Genomic DNA, 27,127 nt, shown 5'->3' with positions numbered 1-27,127 from the left:
GTGTCAATTTGGTTCAATGGTATCATTCTTGCCTGTAAATCAGAAGGTTGTGGGTTCAAGCCCCACTCCAGGACTTGACCATATAATCTAGGCTCACACTTCAGTGCAACAATGACAGAGTACTGCATTGTCCAAGGTGCCGTCTTTCAGATGAGATGTTAAACTGAGATCCCGTCTACCTGTTCAGATTGACATGAGATTACATGGCACTTTTTCGAAGAGGGGGGTGAAGTTCTTCTAGTGTCCTGGCCAGCATACATCCCTCATCCTACATGAACTCATCATTCATCACTTTCCTGTTTGTGGAACCTTGTTATGTGCAAATTGGCTATTGCTTGACTAAAGTTCAAAAATATTTCATTGGCTGGAAAGCACTTTGTAAGGTACATGAATGCAATTTCTTTCTTATGGTCTGCGGCTCTGCGTCAGACGGTGTTTCTAATTATCAAGTCTGTCCTTCACTCCGTCTCTTCCCTCTCCTGTATGGATTCAAATCTTTATATTGGAATCACATGTTCCTTTATTGATGTTATCAATTCATATGTCTTTCATTGTTGAAGTCCAGGTTAAGAAGGGGATGCCAGGTAAAATGTACTGGTCAGAGATGGGTACCATGATCAAGCTGATGTAACACATGCAAATGAGAGAAACTACAGCTGGGGACTAAAAACAGGAAGCAATGGATGGGACGAGCACATGGGAAGGAATAAGCAGGTGGCAAATAGGGAACAGCCTGGGGTACGGAACCAGAGCGGGTGGTGTAGGTTCTTGGAAGGCATTGGGATGAGGTCCACTTGCTTGGATGAGTACAGCTCCAACAACACTCAAGAAGCTTGACAGCATCCAAGATAAAGCAGCCCGCTTGATTGGCACCCCATCCACCACCCTAAACATTCACTCCCTTCACCATTGGCGCACAGTGGCTGCAGTGAGTACCATCCATAGGATGCACTGCAGCAACTTGCCAAGGCTTCTTCGACAGCACCTCCCAAACCTGCGACCTCTACCACCTAGAAGGACAAGAGCAGCAGGCACATGGGAACAACACCACCTGCACGGTCCCCTCCAAATCCTGACTTGGAAATATATCGCTGTTCCTTCATCGTCGCTGGGTCAAAATCCTGGAACTCCCTTCCTAACAGCACTGTGGGAGAACGGTCACTACACAGACGGCAGCGGTTCAAGGCGGCGGCTCACCACCACCTTCTCAAAGGCAATTAGGGATGAGCAATAAATGCCGGCCTCGCCAGCGAAGCCCACATCCCATGAACGAATAAAAAAAAAATGCAGCAAGGCTCTCAAAGCATTTGAGCGACTGAGACACAGGAATAATCAAGAGGGCAGGGAATGGGCTTGAGTACAGACGGAATGCGGGGATAAGAGGCAATGAGTGCCCAGGAGTACAGTACAGAACTGAACCAAGGAACAGGGGATAGGACTGAGCATTTGTAACATGTAAATAGTTGGCTAGTTGAGGAAACATGGCAACAAAAAGAATTTGGGGGAAAATGTATGAGCAATTTATTGGTTTATTTTGCTACAGTTACTAGTTCCTGATTGGTAGCTTTAAAAAATGACTTAATTGGTTGGTGGTCCAGAATTGTAGTTTCTGCTACCTCCCCATGCATGAATCAGCTTGGTTAACAACAGACATGTTATTTGAACCAAAGGTGATGGTGTGACATACTTTCCAACATTGCAGATACGTGCCTTCAAATATATAGATATGTTGGCAACAAAAAGGTCTAAATTTCCTATTTAGAACCTCTGATAACTAAAATGAACGCTCCAAAATCCAATTTTTACAGCTAATCTACATAACTGTTTGCATTATCCAAAAATCATTCACAATGACCTCATGAAAAAATAACCTCAATGCATTTTCACTCATTACTTCACACTATAACTTTGTGTTCACCAACTCCATAAGGTTTGCAAAACAAAGTGAAAGGGCTCAACTGTCAAAAAAAAATTACGCCCACTGAACTAAAGTTGAAAAAAAACTCGAACATCTGTTCTGAATATTATCAACACAAACAGCAGGTATGTTTCAGGATCTTCACCCTTTTGTACATGCCATCAAGAAAGAAACAAAATTCACAAGCTGTTTTGGGACTAAAAATGTCCCAACTCCTTACTTCTGACATGGACATGTATTTCACTTCCCTCCAGGTCTATTAATGGTCTATAAGAAAAACCTACATAACTACATGAATAAAAGGAAACATGACCCAACTTGTTATCCCGATTTCACCAGTCTTCTGTACACAATTATGGGTTTAATCCATACTTTCACAGTTTGAGAGTTGCACCCATGCATTCTAAGCACCCTGCTATCGAATGGTTTTGGGTCTTTTTAAGAATGCACAGCATACTTTCAGAGAAGCTGTTTGCTATGGCGATTATCCTTTTGAATCAGGCTGGATCTTCCATTCAGACACTTAGTCCAAAACCAGTAAAACTTTGAACTATGACACTAACATAAATGGAATGACTTAATAGATATGGCAAGATTAAACTCCAACTGTAGTAAACTCCAGAGTTGGAAAGCAGAAACACATTTGACTGGACTAGTATGAAGTGAGCTAACTTCTGCCTTATGTTAGTCCGACAGCTTTTGAGAAAAATTAGGCGTAGATTAGAGAGTTCACATGATGGTGAACAGATTATGACTCCCCATACAGAATTTAAGAAGAAAACAAAGATCCACAAAGACTATCACGGGTACTAGAATCATAGAATATCAAGTCAAGAGGGCTTTCCCATTTTGGTCAGGGAGATTTTTTTTTAAATATAGGGTCTCCCTGCAAACTTCCATGCAAAGGCACAAGATACGCTGCCACGTAAGCCCGCTATAAACTGAATACATATGGCTAGCTGTGATGTACAGGATTACAAAGTTACAGTGATACACATGAACGGTAGGAAGGTATAAAGAAGCCTCTCCACTTGGGCTGAAGATTTGAAGGCTTGTTTACAACTGCGAATGCTGCCTGGACCTATTATAATTTCAAGGTTTCCATGTTTGCAGAAACCACACTGACCAAAACAATGGTTAGAGCAACTTTGGGAAAAGTTCAAAAATGACACTGCAACCTTGCTTCAGAGGGCTTAGAAGCAGATGCTCCAACACAACATGATGCTCAAACCAAAGATCATTTTCGATTGCTTTCATCTTTCTTAGCTTATGGAGCGAAGATGCCAAGGACCTCTGTTCAATTAAATCAATTCTGTAGAGTGCCATTTTGTTAGGTTTCTTGGTAGGCCAGTAACTGTTTCTTTGATAGGCAAATAAACATTTGAAATCTAAAACAAAACATAGATAAGCTTAATTCACTCTTCAAAAAAAAATAAAACTTTGAACACTTAGGAGTTTGGTGGACTAAAAGGTATCCAGTGGCAGGACATACAACAATGCAAAGACCTGGATAATCATGCACTGGCGCAGTTAATTATTTTAATTAATTAATAAAGTTTTGAACAAAATTAGCATCTGGTATAGAGATATACAATGCAGATGGAAACTTTGACTTGATCAAGACAAAGACTCAAAAGTCACAATCAAAATTCATAGTGAAACAAAAAAAAATGAATATTTTCCTAATAGGAGAGCGATAGAGACTCTCTAAAGGGAGATGTTAAAATTTGGCCAGTGGTTTTATGTGCAGGGGCAGGCAAGAAATCACCACTTCACAAAAAAAAACTGAAAACAGACTGCCCCAATTATTTATTTCTCCATAGTAGGTGATGGTTGTGCATCTTAGGAGGATAAACAAGTGACATTTTAACATTGTATTTTGGGAATCAAGATATTTCATAGCTCTCCTTTCTTGGAAGTGTTGCCCATTAATATTGCTTTTTCTTTATTGAGACAATCCATAAAGTACTAATTGTAAAAGCTCTGTTGAAAAAGGGTTGATGGGACAAACAGCTTTTTCTCCTCCTCTAATTTGTGTTCTTGTTCAAGTAGATCATGACTACCAAGGTGTGCCAAGAAAAAAAATCCACAAAGACAGACATTGAAATCTGTGACCACTCTGAACAGGAATCAACTTGAAGAAATATCTGCAATTGTCCTGTTGTTGTAACCAGCTTGGATATACCCTCCATTCTCACCATTTAACAATGTAACTGGAGTGAAGGAAAACTCCTGACAGAACTTTGGCAGTATATTTTACTATTGTAGATGATAATGAAGGACTTATTTCACAGGAGAATATTACTGGAGCACGAGAATGGGTATCAACACAAAGAAGAACTGGAGAAATCTGATTTTAAAATTAGCCTTTTGATCCGCAAAGAAAGTTATTACCAATTGTTCAACATGGGAAGACAAATATATCCAATGCCCTTCTTGCTGAAGTATTGATAAGGTGGAAACCTGTGTAAGAACATAAGAATAAAAGTAGGAGCAGGACTAGGCCATACAGCCCCTCGAGCCTGCTCTACCATTCAATCAGATCATGGCCAATCTTCAACCTCAACTCCTATTTCCTGACTGATCCCCCATATCCCTTGATTCCCCTAGAGTCTAAAAATCTATCTAGCTCAGCCTTGAATATTCTGAACGACTCAGCATCCACAGCTCTCTTGGGAAGAGAATTCCAAAGATTCACAACCATGAGTGAAGAAATTCTTCCTCATCCCAGTCTTAAATGGCTGACCCCTTATCCTGCGACTATGCCCTCTAGTTCTAGACTCTCCAGCCAGGGGAAACAACCTCTCAGCATCTACCCAGACAAGCCCTCTCAGAATCTTGTGTTTCAATTAGATCATCTCTCATTCCTCTAAATTCCAGAGAGGACAGGCCCATTCTACTCAACTTTCTAGGGAAACAGAGAGAATCCCATATCAGTAGTAAAAACAATGCTACAACAAGAACATTCGGATTGAGTCAGAACAAATTTCACAAAACTGACTTAATGTAACCTCTGAAGGAAGGTTTAAGTTTTGTAAAGATTTCTTCAACTCATTACAAGGCACTCAGAAGCCCCGTGCAAATAAAGGTCGAGGCATCCGGAGTGGGACAGCTGAATGCTATATTTTGTGACCATCAAAGGAGAAGTTAGAATGAAGTAGCTTGCATTCTAAGTATTTAACTTGGATTCAGTGTCGATGTAATAGCCTGACATTTTCAAATTGGACAGCAATCTAGTAAACCAATCCTATACTTCTAATGCTCATTAATTTACCTGGAATTTAACTGAAAAATAACTTCATAACATATAGTTTAAATAGCTGAGGTTAGGAATATAATCATTGTCACTAGTTATTCAATGAAATACAGTATCAAAATTGGAAAAGACATCTTGCACAGGTTGACTCCATGGCAGTAACTTAGAATGGTACCAGCAACATAAATGGAATGAAGCACTCTGTCATAAAAGGGAGAAAAATGAACTGACAGAACTACAGGAATATTCGATCATACTGGACTTGAGAGAATTCCAAGTGTTACACAAGGAATCAGACTAATAAGTTTCCATCAGCTAGCTAACTGGAGTTGACATAGAGGTACTGCACAGGAATCAGTGTTCCAGTCAGTTATACTAGTTCAGGCTTAACAATAAAGAGTCTGAAAACTAAGTGTTTTAAAAAACTATCCCAGGAATACACACTAAATATCTATCCATATGTCTATGATTACAGCATCCACAATTGGCTTCTGATTGAACCAGCTTGCAAAACAAAGTGGCCATGACAGTTCCCCATCCGAGTTTTTATTAGTTCATGGGATGTGGGCGTCGCTGGCAAGGCCTGCATTTATTGTCCATCCCTAATTGCCCTTGAGAAGGTGGTGGCGGTGAGCCACCTTCTTGAACCGCTGCAGTCAGTGTGGTGAAGGTTCTCCCACAGTGCTGTTAGGTAGGGAGTTCCAGGATTTTGACCCAGCGACAATGAAGGAATGGCGATATATTTCCAAGTTGGGATGGTGTGCGACTTGAAGGGGAACATGCAGGTGGTGTTATTCCCATGTGCCTGCTGCCCTTGTCCTTCTAGGTGGTAGAGGTCACGGGTTTGGGAGGTGCTGTCGAAGAAGTCTTGGCGAGTTGCTGCAGTACATCCTGTAGATGGTACACACTGCAGCCACTGTGCGCCAGTGGTGAAGGGAGTGAATGTTTCGGGTGGTGGATGGGGTGCCAATCAAGCGGGCTGCTTTATCCTGGATGGTGTCGAGCTTCTTCAGTGTTGTTGGAGCCGCACTCATTCAGGCAAGTGGAGAGTATTCCATCACACTCCTGACTTGTTCCTTGTAGATGGTGGAAAGGCTTAGGGGAGTCAGGAGGTGAGTCACTTGCCACAGAATACCCAGCCTCTGACCTGCTCTTGTAGTCACAGTATTTATGTGGCTGGTCCAGTGAAGTTTCTGGTCAATGGTGACCCCCAGGATGTTGATGGTGGGGGATTCGGTGATGGTAATGCCATTGAATGTCATAGGAGGTAGTTAGACTCTCTCTTGTTGGAGACAGTCATTGCCTGGCACGAATATTATTTGCCACTTATCAGCCCAAGCCTGGATGTTGTCCAGGTCTTGCTGCATGCGGGCATAGACTGCTTCATTATCTGAGGGGTTGCAAATGGAACTGAACACTGTGCAATAGTCAGTGAACATCCCCATTTCTGACCTTATGATGGAGGGAAGGTCATTGATGAAGCAGCTGAAGATGACTGGGCTTAGGACGCTGCCCTGAGGAACTCCTGCAGCAATGCCCTGGGGCTGAGATGATTGGCCTCCAACAACCACTACCATTTTCCTTTGTGCTAGGTATGACTCCAGCCACTGGAGAGTTTTCCCCCTGATCCCCATTGACTTCAATTTTACGAGGGCTCCTTGGTGCCATACTCGGTCAAATGCTGCCTTGATGTCAAAGGCAGTCACTCTCACCTCACCGCTGGAATTCAGCTCTTTTGTCCTTGTTTGGACCAAGGCTTTAATGAGGTCTGGAGCCAAGTGGTCCTGGCAGAACCCAAACTGAGCATCGGTGAGCAGATTATTGGTGAGTAAGTGCTGTTTGATAGCATGGTCGACGATACCTTCCATCGCTTTGCTGATGATTGAGAGTAGACTGATAGGGCGGTAATTGGCCGGATTGGATTTGTCCTGCTTTTTGTGTACAGAACATACCTGGGCAATTTTCCACATTGTCTGGTGGATGCCAGTTTTGTAGCTGTACTGGAACAGTTTGACTAGGGGTGTGGCTAGTTCTGGAGCACAAGTCTTCAGCACTACAGCCGGGATGTTGTCGGGGCCCATAGCTTTTGTTGTATCCAGTACACTAGCCATTTCTTGATATCACGTGGAGTGCAACAATACTAAATATACACCGAATAAAAAAAAATTACACCCATGATCACGCATCCCTGTGGACCAAATCACCCACTTTCACATCCATGCACAGCCCAATCTCAACCCTCCCGACAAGCTCCACCCCATATACCACCAAACCCAGAACTCAACCAAACTTTAACATGAGGCCTGATCCCAAATCCACTCTGCACAACACCCATACAAAGTCAATTAATTGCCCACAAATTCTGATGCTGCTGGCAAACAAAGTATATTTTAACAAAGCACAATGGACTTGCAATAACATGGATTCGTCAGACAGTATTTCTTACTCCCCACTGGCAGCTTAGCCTTTTGTTGGCTAGTTTTCCAAAATAAGCCATTTTAATAACAGTGGTCACCTCATTTATTTGTGGCTCTGTTGGCAGCAATTCTTGCCATTGGTGTTCAAGGTTCAAATTAGAGAATGGTCCATGCCCAGAAGACAAGTATGCCCAGTTGACAACACATCAACTACTAGTTTAAATAAACACTGGGAGAAGTATATCAGTTTCAGTTGTATCTTTTTTTTTTTAAGTACCTTACCAGGAGGCATGAGCTTCATTAGAATGCGAGCACCATCTCTCAGCTGTGGCATATTTAAGCTACTGCCCAGATCCGCAACTTGCCAAAGGAAGGAAATGTATCGAGGATGTAAGGACATTATCTAAGGAAGGAACAGATTAGCAATAACTAAGTCATCTGAATTATAACACAACGACAGATGTACATAGAGAAACCTGTGCATGTATACATGCATATGACATCTGACCCAAAAACTAGTCATGACTGGATGAATTTCTTTGAAAAGGGTAAATTTTGCTAGCCTACTCATAAGTCATATGCTGCTGTACAGAAATTAAGCTTTCAATACTGCACTTGTTGGGGACACCATTATTTCACTTCAGTTCAGTATATTTCAGTTAATAGTCCATTTTTGCTTCATCAATCTTAAACTTTTGGTTCAATAGAGCAAAATATAAAATCAAATCATCAAAATTTCTAATTCATACTAATTTTAGTGTCAGGTTGTTTCAGCAATAGCACTCTCACCTGAGTGATAAGGTCACGTGCTCCAACATATTCAAGGATTTATTTGAGCACATAATCTAAACTGGCACTTCAGTCCACCCTGAGCGTTGCATTATTAGAGGTGCTATTAAACTGGGGCCATCAGCCTCAAGTGGACATAAATGATGTTGTGGAACTATGTGAAGAGGAGTTCTCCCAATGCCTTGGCTGACATTTATCCCTCAACCAATACCAACAACAGATTAATTGCTGTTTTGGGACCTTGCTGTGTGCAAATTGGTTGCCATCTTTACTTACATGACAAGTGACTACAATTCAAAAGTAATTTGTTACATGTAAAGGGCTTTGGGACGTCCTGAGGATATGAAAGGCACTATATAAATGCAAGCACTTTCTTCAATTCCTTTTGCATGCTCTGAATGTTCCACTGTCTTTGGAGAAAAGAGGAAATGGAAAGATAACTTTGCATTGGATCCAAAATTGGCTCAGCTGCAGGAAGCAAAAGATAATGGTCAACGGGTGTTTTAGTGACTGGAAGGCTGTTACCAGTGGGGTGCCGTGGGGCTCTTTATTAGGTCCCTTGCTTTTTGTAGTGTATATCCATGATTTAGACTTAAATGTGGGGGGCATGATTAAGAAGTTTGCAGATGATACAAAAATTTGCCGTGTGGTTGATAGTGAGGAGGAAAGCTGCAGACTGCAGGAAAATATCAATGGACTTTTTTTTTCATTTATGGGATGTGGACATCGCTGGCAAGGCCAGCATTTATTGCCCATCCCTAATTGCCCTTGAGAAGGTAATGGTGAGCCACCTTCTTGAACAGCTGCAGTCCGTGTGGTGAAGGTTCTCCCACAGTGCTGTTAGGTAGGGAGTTCCAGGATTTTGACTCAGCGACGAAGGATATATTTCCAAGTCGGGATGCTCTGCGTCTTGGAGGGGAACATGCAGGTGGTGTTGTTCCCATGTGCCTGCTGCCCTTGTCCTTCTAGGTGGTAGAGGTCGCGGGTCTGGGAGGTACTATCGAAGAAGCCTTGGCAAGGTCAGGTGGGCAGAAAAGTGACAAATGGAATTCAATCCGGAGAAGTGTGAGGTAATACATTTGAGGGGGGCTAACAAAGCAAGGGAATTACACAATAAATGGTAGGGTACTGAAGTGTAGAGGAACAGAGGGACCTTGGAGTGTAAGTCCACAGATCTCTGAAGGTAGCAGGACAGGTAGATAAGGTTGTTAAAAAGGCATAAGGGATTCTTTCCTTTATTAACCGAGGCACGGAATATAAGAGCAGGGAGGTTATGCTAGAACTATATAAAACACTAGTTAGGCCACAGCTAGAGTACAGCGTACAGTTCTAGTCACCACATTACAGGAAAGATGTGATTGCACCGGAGAGGGTACAGAGGAGATTTATGAGGATGTTGCCAGGACTGGAGAATTTTAGCTACAGGGAAAGATTGGATGGGCTGGGGTTGTTTTCTTTGGAACAAAGAAGGCTGAGAGGAGATTTAATTGAGGTGTATAAAATTATGAGGGGCCTAGATAGAGTAGATAGGAAGGACTTGTTTCCCTTGGCAGAGGGGTCAATAACCAGGGGGGGCACAGATTTGAAGTAATTGGTAGAAGGATTAGAGAGGAGTTGAGGAGAATCTTTTTCATAGAGAGTGGTGTGGGTCTGGAACTCACTGCCTGAAAGGATGGTAGAGGCAGAAAGCCTCAACGCATTTAAAGAGTACTTGGATGTTCACTTGAAGTGCCGTAACCTACAAGGCTACGGACCAAGAGCGGGAAAGTGGGATTCGGCTGGATAGCTCTTTTTCGGCCGGCACAGCCATGATGGGCCAAATGGCCTCCTTCTGTGCCATCAATTTAGATGATTCTATGGTTCTGTTTAGCATTGTTACCCTTACACTAGCAGGATACGGCAGAAGTATATAGGACAATATTAGGTCCATCGTCCACAGAGCCCCCTTGAGATACCTTACCAAAACTGCATATAAAGAGGATTTGTTTTCAAAGAGTGCCATGTTGGAAGATAGGTTGATGGTTAGTGCACGGGCAAGAAATCACAAGGATGGGGGCAAGTATGAATGGGCCTGATGGCCTTTTCTCATCTTGGATGTAGAAACGTAAAAGTAACATCTTTCACAGGAAGTACTCTTCACTGACTCAATGTGAACGGAACAGAGATGGCCAGACGTGCAGTACTCTTAATTAACACCTGTTCAAAACCCGAGATCCAATGCATCAGATGCTCACAAAAGACAAAACTGGAAACATAACTACACCAAAGGTAAGAGTGTCCTGATCATGAAAAATATTGGCCAAATGGTCATTCTCTACTTGTAGAGGAGAGAGACCAGGTATCAATTTTAGGATTACATAGATCCCCATTTTGGGGACCAAAGTGACTACTGGTTGCTACCAAGAGGCAACTAACCAGTTTCAGTTTTCCAGGTGTATGTTTTGATATTACCTAATACTGCACCATTAACACGAACAAAAACATGACACTATTACAAGTTTGACCCCAGATTATAATGGAATTTCTTCTGGATTATTTCAAATATATTTATTGAAGGGCATCTTGAAGGCACAAGAGAACTCCAATCGGCTGTGAATCTGATGGTTGTCATGTTCAACATTTTCTGCCCATATTCGCTAGTTGCCCGCATTGACAACAATCTAGAGCAAAATTCCTAAGTCCTTGCACTGATGTTGTATAGGACGGGAGCCATTTTGGGTCTATAGCTCCAGTAAGCGGCGGTCAGCCAAATCATGAACTGCCCAGGCCACCTTAAAATCACAAATGTTGGTCCTTTTGCACGATCCTCCTTTTGTACTGCTGCGACTGATGAAAGTAATAGGCCCTCTCCGGCTATATCTATAGCAGCACTGCTGTGCAATCTCTGGCCCTCAAGACAGATCTAACTAACCCAAGCCAGATCAGGGTACCTATCCTTTTTAACTGTGAAGAAATCTGCTTTCTGGAACTTGGATGGGATAATGAGGACTCCACATGTCTCTTATGAGCTTTGTCAGCCTCATCAGTACTGCTTGATTAGAATTACTGCAGGTGATATAGACCTTCAATAGAAACTAGCTGACTGATTACCAAGTCTTGGTTCCACCCAATGAGGATGTGGGGTCTCCACCGTCTCTAAAAAGTTCTGGAATCAAAACTGCCCTCCTTCTCTCCCCAGCACCCTTCCATCAAAAAAGCAGACAAGCTAGGTCCCAAGCTCAGATGCCTGCTGCAGCACGGAAAATGAAAGCCTGCCCATCTCTAGAATTGGACAGAAAGGATCTAGTTGACTACAGTCTTTACCTCAATGAACAGATTGAAAGCGAGCTGATGAGCTTCAAGATGTCACAGATTTTACATTGCTCTCTCCAGCAACAGGGATGTTCTCCTCGGAGGCCACTACTCTTGCAGAAAACAAACATGGATCCAGGCACAGCCAGCAAAAATAAATGCCATCAGAGAGGTGGGAAAGCAACAGGTGGGCTCAGGTATTAGCCATCGAAACCACCAATACTTGACAGTGCCTACATTTCTATAATAACCAGCTATATATAGCCCCCATCAGCAGATCTTACAAAATGGTTGTGCCTGACTGTGCACTTTTGTCCATGGAGTGGTGATTTCTTTTAAGCTTTGTTCCCGTACCATCTGGGCCCATCGCTAACATACATGGAACCTCCATGAGGAAGTACCCCATTCCCAAATTATTTACGTCCACACCTGTCTGCAAGGAGGCAGGGAACATTGAACATTTTGGAATGTAATACCAATGCTGGAGAGAATAGCATGAACAAATTTTGTTCTCTCCCTTCTCCTAAGATCATGCTTGCTTCACCTCAGACAGCCATCCAATCTTGTCTTTTCTTGGCAGAGCTGTTAACAGCAGCCATTTTTTTTACACCTTTAGCAAGTGGACAGTTCTTTTATATATACTGTACCTATCCACACATAACACCTCACATCCTTGGCAGTCCACTAAAGTTTGTATGCTACACCACCAAAACAATCAGCACAGCCACTTTCAACAAGTAACTATACCAGCTGGATATAAAGCAGACAAGTAAATATGACAGCTTTCACTGTTTTCAAGGGATATATGATGGACAATCCTTCCACTCTTTCCAGATGAAAGAAAGAAATAGTAATAGAGAAGCAAACATACTTGCATGGATGTTTTCATGAATGCATGAAAGCAACTGCAACAATACTCGAGCAGCAACTAGCCAGTTTTCTTGCTCCCAATATATACAGTTCCAGTGGTAAGTGGAAAATTACATAGAATTTACAGCTCAGAAGCAGGCTATCCGGCCCTACTGGTGTATGCAGGATGAGCCTCCTCTCACCCTACATCATCTAACCCTATCAGCATTTCCTTCTATTCCTTTTTCCCTCATGTACTTATCTAGCTTCCCCTTAAATGCATCTATGTTATTTGCCTCAGCTACTCCAGGTGGTAGCAAGTTCCACATTCTAACCAGTCTGTTCAGTCTTTCCTGATGGTTTTAACCTCTCAGTTCTGGTATCATCCTTGTAAGTCTTTTTTGCACCTTCCCCAGTGCCTACATATCCATTTTGTAACATGGAGATCAGAACTGTGCACAATAGTCTAATTACTCTACTTTAAACCGAAGACTCTGAAGTGCAGTGAACGCAAGATGACTGCAGATGAAGCTGGAGCTGCTTGAACAGCCCTGGCAGTGGAGCCAAAGAACTGTATTTAATCCCAAAGTGCTCTCTAAAATGACCTCTACTCAAGTCCAAAAGCTGAGCGGTGTAATTTCTGCTCTAACAAAAACACAGGCACCAAGTAACTTGGAACCTTAGTTAAAAACAGTGGATGTCCAAAGGGACTTAGGGGTTCAGGTACATAGATCATTGAAGTGTCATGAACAGGTGCAGAAAATAATCAATAAGGCTAATGGAATGCTGGCCTTTATATCTAGAGGACTAGAGTACAGGGGGGCAGAAGTTTTGCTGCAGCTATACAAAACTCTGGTTAGACTGCACCTGGAGTACTGTGAGCAATTCTGGGCACCACACCTTCAGAAGGACATATTGGCCTTGGAGGGAGTGCAGTGTAGGTTTACGAGAATGATACCCGGACTTCAAGGGTCAAGTTACAAGGCGAGATTACACAAATTGGGGTGGTATTCTCTAGAGTTTCGAAGGTTATGGGGTGATCTGATTGAAGTTTATAAGATATTAAGGGGAACAGATAGGGTGGATAGAGAGAAACTATTTCTGCTGGTTGGAGATTCTAGGAGTTGGAGGCACAGTCTAAAAATTAGAGCCAGACCTTTCAGGAGTGAGATTAGAAAACATTTCTACACACAAAGGGTGGTAGAAGTTTGGAACTCTCTTCTGCAAATGGCAATTGATACTAGCTCAATTGCTAAATTTAAATCTGAGATAGATAGCTTTTTTGGTAACCAAAGGTATTAAGGGATATGGGCCAAAGGCAGGTATATGGAGTTAGGTCACAGATCAGCCATGATCTTATCAAATGGCAAAGCAGGCTCGAGGTGTTGAATGGCCTACTCCTGTTCCTATGTTCCTAACCTTAATTAAGCTTCCTAAGAGGTTACATACATCAAACAATGGACTATTAGAAATTGTCAGGAATCTGTAGAAAACATGGCATTCTGAAAGTCTGCAAAGCTTCACTGCAGGTAGATCAAAGTGATCAGTGGGGAAGGGCGATACTGCTTTGGAACTGTGCACATTTTGGTTGTTCTATTTTATTGTTGTAGTATTTCGCAATTCCTGGTAGTTAAACAGCTGGTAAATACTAAAGAGAACTTGTATGTAGTTTAGTATGCATTGTCTTTGGGGGGAAAAAAAGTTACAGAGCAAATGGTAAATTACAATACTGAAAGTTAATAAATGCAAACTACCTGGAAAATCAGCCACTTAGGGAAGGATCAGGAAAGAAATGAATGCTACTAATCATCAACAAAAGCAACATCCATTCGATGATGCATTTAATTAGTTGGAGTAGTGTGCATAAATGTGTAAAATATGAAATCTGAATAGATCGTTGCACTTGCTGAAAAATAAACAATGGCATCTCCAAGCTGAAATTCTCCACAATTATGCCATTTACACTATGTGGCAGAGGAACTGTATTTCTAAGTTAAAATTCACTGATCTTCAAACTGCTGAGAATCAATTTAATACACAGTAGATCTATATACCTGCCTGGTTAATAGTTAAATATAATTGCATTTTCCTTTAAGTAGTCAGGTACTATTCTAGAAGCGAAGCCAAGCTAAATTGCTAAGACACTTCATATTAAAGTTACAAATTTTTGAGTAGTTGCACTGTATTTATCTGGTTTTCTTTCTTAAATACCTTCTTTCAGGGCACCTTGACCAGTCTTTCAACCTAATTTATTTCCCATTGTACAAATAGAGCGAGTATGACACATTAGGTTTGGGGGGCTGTGGGGGGCTAAGTTGCAAGGCATGGCCCTGGTAAAAGTTGGAGGTGATGACGGCTAGCCATTACAGCTACAGTATAGTTGCAGAATTTGCCCTACTCAATCCCCTAGTAACGACACTTACACCTTGGTACGTAGAAACCATTTTGGCTACTGGACTTTGTTTTGCAAACTGGTCATACCTGGGATGGCTATCCTGCTGCTTGCACTTTAGGGTTTGTATCTTTCAACATACTTCACAAAAAGCCATTTTTCTTCAAAGACCACCTCTAATCGGACAGATATGCACGTTCTGAGAATTGGTCCAAGTTTCCATCTCAGAAGCAATAATAGCAGCATTAACAGCTGTTAAAATTGGATGGCCATGTGGTGAAAGATGGAATACTAGAGCCTGGTATTTTTTTTAGTTGCTTCCAACCTTTATTCTCAGAAATTCCCCTTACACACACACACAACACACCCTAGCTAAGCTCTTCTCTAAAATGGATACAAGCGAGCCCCCAATTGTTAGCCACCACCTGAATACAATTAACACTAATTGATATAAATCATACAATTAACATTAGCAACTGTTCAGAGTAATTTTTCAATCTGTAAGCATGCCAACCATGGAACTGTAATGTTTCTCTCAGGAGGCCCGGGTCAGTTATTGGTCGGCAGGTAGGACAGAGTTTAGATAAAGGGTGCGTTCTCTGATTAGTGGGATATGACAAGTGATGTTCCCCAGGGAACTGTACTGGGGCCTCAGCTTTTCACCACATACATTAGTGACTTGGATGATGGACTAGAGAGTTGTACATCCATGTTTGCAGATGACACTAAGTTAGGAAGGGACATAGACAGGTTAAGTGAGTGGGCAAAACTACAGCAGATGGAGTTGAATGTGGAGAAATGTGAGGTCATCCATTTTGAATCTGAGAAAGACAAATCAAAATGCTTTTCGTGGCGCGAGGCTAGGAGCTGTGGAGGAGCAAAGGAATTTAGGTGTCAATGTACGGAAATCACTGAAGGCTAGCGCAAAAGGTACAAAAAGTAATACAAAAAGGCTAATGGAATGTTGGCCTTTATCTCAAGGGGTTGGAATTCAAAAGTGAGCAACGGATGGTTCAGTTGTCCATAGCCTTGGTCAGATTCAATCTGGAGTACTGCTTTCAGTTTTGGGCACCAAACCTCAGGGAAGATATACTGGCCTTTGAAAGGGTACAGCACAGATTCACCATAATGATACCAGGGCTTAAAGGTTTAAATTATAAGGACAGGTTGCATAAAGTTGGCTTGTATTCCCTCAAGTTTAGAAGGTTAAGGGGTGATCTATTCAAGGTCTTCAAAATAATAAAGGATTTGATTCGGTATAGAAACTATTTCCTCTATTGGGAGAAATCAGGAGGTTGTAACTATGGAACATTCTCAATGAAAAGTAGCTTTTTAAAAAAAAATATGTTCTAGGGAAATGGGCTTTGCGTGCAAAGCTACATTTATTGCCCATCTTTATTTGCTCTGTGCAGGTGGTGATGGCTCCCACAAGTGTCAGGTGGGGAATTATAGGATTTTGACCCAATGACAACTTGCATTTATATAGAGCCTTTAACGTAGTAAAACGGCCCAAGGTGCTTCACAGGAGTGTTGTCAAACAAAATTTGACACTGAGCCACATAAGCAGGTATTAGGAAAGGTGACCAAAAGCTTGGTCGGAGGTAGGTTTTAAGGAGCGTTTTAAGGACCCAGTCAATATATGTCAAACTTAGGATGGGAAGTGGAACTGGGAGATAATGATGTTCCCACAATGTTGCTGCTCTTGTCCTTCTTGGTACTAGAAGTCATTGGGCTGGAAAGTGACGTGGAACTAAGCTTGGGGAATTGCTGCAGTGCATCCTTTAGATAGTACATACTGAAGCCCCCATGTGCTGGTGGCTTCGGGGATAGATATAGAGTCCAGTAGCAGGGGTGTCAATCAAGCAAACTTGGATGTTACTGAGTTTAGAATGTTCTTGCAATTGCACATATCCAGGCAGGTGATGAGTATTTGTGGCTTGAGACTTATAGATGGAAGGGCTTTGAGCAGTCATGAGGGTAAGCTACTCATCGCAAAGTGCCCAGCCCTATTGCTATAGCTAGTTCAATTAATGATGTAGATGATGGGGGAAGTGATGCCTTCGGGGGAGGGGGGGGGGGGGGGGGGAGGGAGGGGGGGGAGGGAGGGGGGAAGGGGAGGAGGAAGTTAGGCTTTTTTCTTGATGGTGGCCACAGTCTGGCATTCGTGGCCGAAGTGTTACCTCCCACTTGTCAACCCCAGCCTGGATGCTGTTCAGATCCTGCTGTAGGCTGGCATGGGCTGCTTCATTATCGAAGGTGCTGTGAATGAAGCGGAATACCGTTGAATTGTCAACGAAACCTCAATTCTGACCTGAAGTTGGGCTAGAGCTAGATCACTGATAAAGCAGCTGAAGATGGTTGGGGCAGTGGACGTCATCCTGAGGAAGTCCTGCAGTAATGCCTTGGAGCCACAATGACTGGCCTCTGACAACCATAAACACGTTCCTGTGTCAGGTACTAGTCCAGCTACTGAAGGGTTTTTCCCTCGACTCCCAATGACCATATTTTTGCTAGGACTCTTCAGTGTCATACTCAGTTGAATAATGCCTTCACGTCAAGGGCAGTTTTCTTACTTCAACTTGGTATTCAGTCCTTGCGTCCAAGTCTGGATCAAGGCGGTGATGAGGTCTGGAGCAGGAAGTTTCTGGCAGAACCTAAACAGGGCATCAGTGAGCAGGTTACTGGTAAGTAGATTCCATTTTTGATGACTCCTTCCATCACTGTGAACATCCATTCTTGATAACATTTTCTTGGCACAAATGCCCTGGATTTCAAGTACGGCATTTAAAGGCAGGGTTCTTTATTACATGACCTCATCGGAATCCGGCTGCAATTTCAAATCAGCGGCCTGAGTGGGAAGCCTTGTGATTTTTCCGCCAGGTTAAGATAGCAGGGAAGAACATCTGAAGCCAGAAGAGGGTGAAACAGGTACGGTTTTTAACTATTCTTTACTTTCCTTATGCTACTCTGGGCGACACAAGGAAAGTTTAAGCCTCCCCTATCACAGATTCATTCTGCTTTCCTGATCACAAGATCCCCACACAGGATGGTCCCAGCAGCCGATCCCGCCACCTACTTGCTGTCAGTGGGCAGCCGCTGGGCACACTATTTCCCCCCACTTCTTGCCAGTGGGATTTAAATGAGGCCCGAGAGTTAAAATACTCGGCCTCATTTATGCGGCAGCGATTGAGTTTCTAATACACGACACTGCCCACCCGCCCAAAACTGGCCAGAGTTAGAGTTTGGGGGAAGACGAGTTGTAAGGCTATAAGAGGTTACAAAGATAGGCAGGGATGAGGCCATAATGCAATTTAAATTTGAGTCACTGAGAAACGAGAAGCCAATGTAGGTCAGTGAGGTAATGGGTAAGCACGATTTGGTGCTGGACAGGATATGGGCAAAGTTTTGGATGAGCTCAAGTTTACAGAGAATGGAGGACAGGTAGTCAGGCAGAAGAGCACTGAAGTAGTCAAGTCTGGAGTAAAGATGGCATGTATAAGGGCTTTATCAGCTTAGCAGCTAAGATGGGTCAGTAGTGGACAATGTTGTGGAGGTGAAAACAAGCAGACTTCATGATGGAAAGGATTTTTAAAAAAATCAAGCATCCAAAAGGACAGAAAAGTTTATTGTTTTTCAGAGCCCCAAAATGAAACAAGTAGCAGCTCACAAAGGTCAGCTCTCAACAGCGAGACAGTTGTAGCCATTTCCACTATTTGGCTCAGGCTTCATCTCCTCTCTTTACCCCATCCTCAGCCCAAGTGGAGTCACGTGCCATCAGTTCCTGGTATGTGCCATTGCTCAATATTGGGTACCAAGCTAACCAAGCCAAATCAAAATGAGACACAAGTTTAACATTTCCTTTAAAAGCTTCTTTCCAGCAAATCTAGCAGATTTACTCAGATGATTTAGATGCTTGGTTTCTCAAAACAGCTAGCTATTTTTGAGAGTTATACATTTCGATTGAAGCTGTTGTTAAATGACAAAATAAACAATAAGCCTAAATACTACTGATTGAAAAAAACATTACAACAGATCATTATCCCTGCTGCTAATCACATGAAAGCTTACAAAAGTCAAAGGAAATGACCTGTTCCAACATCTAAATGTAACAATCTGCTCCGGATGATGAAGCTGGCTTCTTGACAAGCTGCTGAACTGGATATACAACTTCCTCTGACAACAGAGATATTGGATCATGATTAATGCTAGTCATGTGTCAAGGGAAATGTTGGTACTAAAAATTAAGAAAATCATGCTTCCCAATAGTTAGACTGAAGAATGGCTGATCGTATGTTCCACCCCTGCCACCCCCCAGCCCCAATCCAACACTGCTAAATTGCAGCCATTTTATCTGCAAACCAGCTCAACCAACTCCTAGCAAACAGCCAACTCAACTCCACTAGATCAGACCAAAATAAAATCCTCAAAACAAACATTGTTGCCCTCTCACTCCCATCTTCAGTAATGGCTCTTGTTCTCTCCCATCAATTACTGGTTTTAGTACTGGTCCATGTTACTCTCTTCCGCCAAACTCTAGTACTGTCTCCTATTGTTCCCTTCCACTTGACAACTGGTTCCCATTGCTTTTTACCCACCCAACTTTAATACTGGGTCCTGCTGCACCTTCCTACCTGATTCCAGTCCTGACTCAAGCTGCTCTCTATCACCAAACTCCAGTTGCAGCTCCTACTGCTCTCTCCCTTCTGGTCACCAGCAGTAGGGTATAACAAACTTAGGATTGGTTAACTTATCAATTGACAACAATTACTAACCTTCATCATGATAAGTGGACATTTGGTTTCTTAACACCTAAGCAGGCCTTTGAAAAGCATAACTGATGGTGAGAAATTGAGTGAGGTCAATGGTGTGGTAGGATTCATCAAATCATCTGGTTTGTCATTAAGACGCAATAGACAGATTAACATGGGAGACAAATTTAAGTCTCCACCTGATGGGCAAGTAATGACTGAATAAATGGTAAACCATCTTTAGTGACAAGATGACAAGTCAATATGAAGGTGCAGCCATGTCATTCCTCCACCACACATACTCATTTGGGGAGCAAGCCCTTTTCAGTTACATCTGAACAAACAAGTAATAAAGATAAAAACAAAATACCACAGATGCTGGAAATATGAAATAACAGAAAATGCTGGAAACACTCAGCAGGATCTGTGGAGTGAGAAATTGCGTTAATGTTTCAGATTGATAACCTGCCATGAGTGTTTCCAGCATTTTCTGTTTTTATTTAAGTAACAAAGATGCTGGAAGACTAGGAATCCTCAAGAAAGTTCAGTTCCACTTATCACAGTTGACAGTTTCAGTGTTCTACAAATTCTAAATCAGCCCTACAGTAATCTTGTTTGCAAGGATGGAGAATGTATTTAATGATGGAGAATGTATTTAATGATGGTCTGCACCATTCTTTACAGCACTGGGAAAAATGACCAGAGAGTCAGTCGTCAAAAATGACTGCTGCAACGTATGAGTTGCTAGTGCTTATGCCAGACTTCTATATTTGTCAAGAACAGAAGTGCTGCAAATTCAGAATTCTACATGCACACCACTAACAATATGCAATTGTTTAAATGCAGAACTAGCTACTGCTTGCTAAACCAGTCTGTTGGGTCATATCAAAAGCAAAATACTGCAGATGCTGGAAATACTCCAAGTCAGGCAGCATCTGTGGGGAGAGAGAAGCAGAGGTAACTTTTCAGGTCGATGGAGGTCATCAACCTGAAACGTTAACTTGGTTTCTCTCTCCTCAGATGCTGCCTGACCTGCTGTGCATTTCCAACATTTTCTGTTGGGTCATGTGTTAGGTTATGGAAAATGTGTGATTTGCCTGCTGGAAGCCCATTACATGTGTGTGTTTTTTAAAATATATTTCTGAGCTCTAGGCAATCACTTGGGTCCAAGTTGAGAAACCTGCCCTCATCAGAGATAGCTCCAGCTTTTTAAAAAATTAGTTTATGGGATGCGGGCGTCGCTGGCATGGCCAGCATTTGTTGCCCATCCCTAATTGCCCTCGAGAAGGTGGTGGTGAGCCACCTTCTTGAACCGCTGCAGTCCGTGTGAAGGTTCTCCCACAGTGCTGTTAGGTAGGGAGTTCCAGGATTTTGACCCAGCGACGATAAAGGAACGGCAATATATTTCCAAGTCGGGACGGTGTGTGACTTGGAGGGGAACGTGCAGGTGGTGTTCTTCCCATGTGCCTGCTGCTCTTGTCCTTCTAGGTGGTAGAGGTCACGGGTTTGGAAGGTGCTGTCGAAGAAGCCTTGGCGAGTTGCTGCAGTGCATCCTGTGGATGGTACACACTGCAGCCACGGTGTGCCGGTTGTGAAGGGAGTGAATGTTTAGGGTGGTGGATGGGGTGCCAATCAAGTGGGCTGCTTTGTCCTGGATGGTGTCGAGCTTCTTGAATGTTGTTGGGGCTGCACTCATCCAGGCAAGTGGAGAGTATTCCATCACACTCCTGACTTGTGCCTTGTAGACGGTGGAAAGGCTTAGGGGAGTCAGGAGATGAGTCACTCACCACACAATATCCAGCCTCTGACCTGCTCTTGTAGCCACAGTATTTATGTGGCTGGTCCAGTTAAGTTTCTGGTCAATGGTGACCCCCAGGATGTTGATGGTGGGGGATTTTGCGATGGTAATGCCGTTGAATGTCAAGGGGAAGTGGTTAGACTCTCTCTTGTTGGAGATGGTCATTGCCTGGCACTTGTCTGGCGTGAATGTTATAGAATCATAGAAGTTTACAACATGGAAACAGGCCCTTCGGCCCAACATGTCCATGTCGCCCAGTTTATACCACTAAGCTAGTCCCAATTGCCTGCACTTGGCCCATATCCCTCTATACCCATCTTACCCATGTAACTGTCCAAATGCTTTTTAAAAGACAAAATTATACCCGCCTCCACTACTGCCTCTGGCAGCTCGTTCCAGACACTCACCACCCTTTGAGTGAAAAAATTGCCCCTCTGGACCCTTTTGTATCTCTCCCCTCTCACCTTAAATCTATGCCCCCTCATTATAGACTCCCCTACCTTTGGGAAAAGATTTTGACTATCTACCGTATCTATGCCCCTCATTATTTTATAGACTTCTATAAGATCACCCCTTAACCTCCTAATCCCCAAGGGAAAAGTCCCAGTCTGTCTAACCTCTCCCTATAAGTCAAACCGTCAAGTCCCGGTAGCATCCTAGTAAATCTTTTCTGCACTCTTTCTAGTTTAATAATATCCTTTCTATAATAGGGTGACCAGAACTGTACACAGTATTCCAAGTGTGGCCTTACTAATGTCTTGTACAACTTCAACAAGACATCCCAACTCCTGTATTCAATGTTCTGACCAATGAAACCAAGCATGCTGAATGCCTTCTTCACCACCCTATCCACCTGTGACTCCACTTTCAAGGAGCTATGAACCTGTACTCCTAGATCTCTTTGTTCTATAACTCTCCCCAACGCCCTACCATTAACGGAGTAGGTCCTGGCCCGATTCGATCTACCAAAATGCATCACCTCACGTTTATCTAAATTAAACTCCATCTGCCATTCATCGGCCCACTGGCCCAATTTATCAAGATCCCGTTGCAATCCTAGATAACTGGTCTGTCATCTCTGCTGTTTATAGGACTTTACTGTGTGCAAACTGGCTGTTGCATTTGCCCACATAAGTGACTATACTTCAAATGTATTTCATTGGCTGTGAAGCACTTTGATATGTCCTGGGGATGTGAAAGGCATTATATAAATGCAAGTTATTTCTTTCTTTTTTTTTCTGTTCCATTATCTGCTTTAGGAACATTCATGGTCTTCCTCATCCTCGGGTGATTTTTTTTAAAAACTGAGGTGAGCTCTGGGATGTATGTTCCTTTTAAATTTATCTTGTGCATTTTCAAGAAACCCTTCACATAATGTGACCTGATCACTAAACTAAGTCAGCACTCCTAGCTCTCATGCTAGCTTACAGAAGTACCACTGTAAACTTCCAGCAGGTGACAAGAGGTGTTACTTGCCACTTATCAGTCCAAGCCTGAATGTTGTCCAGGTCTTGCTGTATGCGGGCCACGTACTGCTTCATTATCTGAGGGGTTGCGAATGGAACTGAACACTGTGCAATCATCAGCGAACATCCCCATTTCTGACCTTATGATGGAGGGAAGGTCATTGATGAAGCAGCTGAAGATGGTTGGGCCTAGGACACTGCCCTGAGGAACTCACGCAGCAATGTCCTGGGGCTGGGATGATTGGCCTCCAACAACCACTACCATCTTCCTTTGTGCTAGGTATGACTCTGGCCACTGGAGAGATTTCCCCCCGATTCCCATTGACTTCTATTCAAGTAAATGGATAAAGCTGCATTTTATGTCAAATCATCTAACATTAAATAAGACCTGGTGGGAGAAAGATGTGTTGTAGATGAGCCTACAAATTAGATGATACAGAGCTTTTCAGAAAAGCTTGTATCACAAGCCCTAAAATAAAATCTGATACACTCTTGACTTGACAGCTCTCCGTGTAACCTTGAGTGGTGATGCTTTTTAGATTTGTTTTGAGAATCAAACACCAGACACACAAACTGAGGCACCTTCTCAAGGATAATCTTCCAGCACTTGAGCATTTTTCACCATGCCAAATTGGAGATTGTGAAAATTTCATACTCAATTATGCTTGGTAAAACAATAAAGTAATAAAGTGTAACAATCAACAGCTGGCAAAGCATTATGACAGGATTTAGAAAATCTGAATCCTTTGAAAGCAAGCGCCAAAGAAAAGCACTGATAATCCAGAACACTGTTCAATTAAGTGAATATTCCGGAAACGTAGGTACAGTCCCCACTGCTTATTGCGGGTGAGTTTGTGCGAACGCGATTTGGCTGCTGTATGCAATGGCTGGTATAAAGAGGCAGCGTTAACTTTATGTACTGTGATTTCATTGCATGTGAAGCGCCTTGATTTTGACCTGATGGGCTGCTATATCAATGCAGTTGTTCTTGTAAGTCATTAATTAAATGGGTTTGCAAACTGTCTTACTCTGCCCAGTTTGAAGACTTTGTCGATGCTGCTATTCTTGTCATAACAAAGTTTCTGTTTAGATCGTTGTTTGAAAAGAAAAGGCATGAAATGTATTTTTCTCTCCGGTCTAAATAAAAATTACAACTGCTGGATTACTGCTACAACATCCCCACAATATGCTGTATAGTAACTAGCTATTTTATAGTTTCAACGTAAAGTGAATGAAATCCATTGAACATTGTTTAAGCACAACTGGCTGCAAACTGTATAATGTTTCTCACTTATCAGAACTGTCATAGCCTAAGGGAAGGGAATTCTGCCTTAATAAGGCTCTTATTAGTCTGTGCACCTTAACGAGGTGCTATTTACTTATATTTGTTCTTGCATTCAATGTATCGAGGTGCGAACTAGTGAGCAGGCACAGCTGTTTCTGCCTGAAATAAACGGAGCACTTAAGACATTATAACCGGCAACTTTGAAATTGACGTTCAAGTAAATAAATAATGATTATCACTTTTTGGCCGATATAAACAACTGCCTGTTTTAAACATGGACGTTTTAAGTGGTGGGAACTGGAATATCGATGGCAAAACCTGGTTACAAGAAAATGAAGTCATCTCTGCTTGCAAAATCAACTTGTTCAGAAAATATTATTTGAATTCTATAAGTCAGGAAAAATAAAAACTGGTTGTCCAATACTGCAGTCCAATGGGGACGCCTCATCTCTCAAAAGGAACAACGTCCTCAAGGAATCTACCCATTTGACAATGGATTTATCCTGCTATTGTAGATCGAAAATTACAGGAAAAATTTGATCGTGCATCATTTACTGAGTTAAGCTATGAAGCATATGTCTTGTTATACAAAAATTTACACAGCAACAGGTTGAACAGAGTCCTTTCTGACACCTTGCAAATTTTTGAAAACATTTTTTAATATATAATTGACAAGTTACTCCAGAAACATTTACATTATACTCATATCAAGAGAATATTGCAATCTTCTTACCACTCCAGGTAAACAGCTTTCTACCTCAGGATTAGGACCATCACTGTAGTGGTTACCATGATTTCCAGGGGAGCCCGTTGAAGAATCAGAAGAGCTATCAGGGCTTGAAGGCATATTTGAACTTATCTGTGTTAGCTTGGCTGTAATAAGCTGAAAAATAAACCTCCCATTAGTATGGATGCAACAGTTTTTTTAACCCACGCTACATCTTCAATAGAAGATGGACAAAATCTCATGTTGTACCATGTAGTACAAGATGTAAGCCACAACTTACAACTCTTGCACGACCATTTTTCTGCCCACATACATTTTTGTTAAATTCTTTGCGATTTCTGATCTGCCTCCTTCGACTACACTGCTCCTCCTACGAATGCGAGTGGGCCACTTTTGGTAAGCGGAATTGGTGCTGCAGGATGAACTAACACGCCAACATAACTCCTCTAACAGGTAACCGGTGCTTTTTTTTTAAAAAAAAGCTTTCAACAATTTCTGATCCATTCCCAAGCTTTATTGCTGCGTCCCCACAGCTTGATAAGTCTTGTGTGTGGAACTTGTCAAATGCCTTTTGTAAATCTAGTTACTCCACATTAAAGGGTTTTCTTCCATCCACTTCCGTTAGCTCATTCTCAAAATCAAGATCTCTCATCCAGGAACTTTTCCCTTTTGGAGCCATTCCAACTGCTGCTCAATTGATTTCAGGGAGATAACAATTCCTATGAACATCGCTTCTTTTCAGCATTTGTCAGTTCCAATGTACAGATCATTACACCAAAGTTAAAACCATCCAACATATTTACTAAAACTTTGCTACAGCTTTTAAGATGTTGCTCTTTAATAGATTTTTCCAGTTAAAAGAAACCATATAGGCTAAGAAGCAAGTTTGCTTTATTCTAATAGTGCAATCAGATACAACAAACATAAATGCCACATAAATATACTGCAGCTGCACAAAGCTTTGGGAAAAAGTGAACTGAAACCAGTGGGCAAGTCAGACCTCTTACACCCCAATATGTATCAGCAACTGGGATCCAGCAAATTATGTTAACTCTGCATATGAACCTCTACATGCAATGGCAGAGTTCCAGACAATACCAAAGGCAAGAGAAACTGCGCAGGAAGCTTCATCACTGGTGTTGTTTGCAGACTCTCCAGGTTAATACAAAATATCAAAGTTTAAACTGTAGCAGTTTGTGTTCTTGGAATAAAGATGGGGGACTGAGATGAGTGCCAACAGCTCCTGTGATGCTGCTCCAACCATAAAAGATTAATTCCCATGCTTTACATCCTGGATTGGTTATAATAAAAAAGTGGGGTCTCGAAAATAAACCATTGTATAAGCTTTTTTTGGCATATCTTTACAGGAATGGACTATAAACGTGAAACATTCATGCTGGGATGGTCAGTTACCAGGGCATACAAATTACATTATGCTGAAAAGAAGCTTAAAGGAGGACTGACCTGTGCATGTACACTATGTGCGGATACAAAGGTTGTGGCTACATTTATTATTTACAAGAGGACAGATGCAGCGAACTAAGCTTTCAGTTGGGGATGACTGTAATTTTAAATGAGACTAGAGGGAATAGTCGCAGGTGCTTTCATAGGAAAAGATGGATCATGAAGGATAATCTGTTGTACTCCACCAGATACAAAAAAAAAGAGAAACTGGCCCTAACACGCATTGTCAAAAGTAGGTTTTACATAAGAACATAGGAAATAGGAGCAGGAGTAGGCCAATCGGCCCCTCGAGCCTGTTCCGCCATTCAATAAGATCATGGCCGATCTGATCCTAACCTCAAATCTAAATTCATGTCCAATTTCCTGCCCGCTCCCCGTAATCCCTAATTCCCTTTACTTGTAGGAAACTGTCGATTTCTGTTTTAAATTTATTTAATGATGTAACCTCCACAGCTTCCTGGGGCAGCAAATTCCACAGACCTACTGCCCTCTGAGTGAAGAAGTTTCTCCTCATCTCAGTTTTGAAAGAGCAGCCCCTTATTCTAAGATTATGCCCCCTTGTTCTAGTTTCACCCATCCTTGGGAACATCCTTACCGCATCCACCCGATCAAGCCCCTTCACAATCTTAGATGTTTCAATAAGATCGCCTCTCATTCTTCTGAACTCCAATGAGTAGAGTCCCAATCTACTCAACCTCTCCTCATATGTCCGCCCCCTCATCCCCGG

General features: G+C 42.3%; 1 protein-coding gene across 2 annotated transcripts in view; it reads right to left on the bottom strand.

Moving 5' to 3' along the window:
- The window catches only part of usp9 (ubiquitin specific peptidase 9), a 269,941-nt gene that overhangs the window by 108,963 nt on the left and 133,851 nt on the right, over positions 1 to 27,127 (bottom strand). For both annotated transcript variants that reach the window (XM_067992885.1, XM_067992886.1), the window contains exons 20-21: positions 24,943 to 25,092; positions 7,874 to 7,994 (exon numbers count right to left, since the gene is read on the bottom strand). In XM_067992885.1, the coding sequence (XP_067848986.1) occupies positions 7,874 to 7,994; positions 24,943 to 25,092 (271 nt within the window). The remainder of the gene's footprint in view (positions 1 to 7,873; positions 7,995 to 24,942; positions 25,093 to 27,127) is intronic.

This window comes from Heptranchias perlo, chromosome 11, assembly GCF_035084215.1.
Source record: "Heptranchias perlo isolate sHepPer1 chromosome 11, sHepPer1.hap1, whole genome shotgun sequence".
NCBI classification, from domain to species: Eukaryota; Metazoa; Chordata; class Chondrichthyes; order Hexanchiformes; family Hexanchidae; genus Heptranchias; species Heptranchias perlo.
The sequence above is the reverse complement of the archived record's forward strand: the minus strand, read 5'-3'. Positions and strand labels throughout refer to the sequence as shown.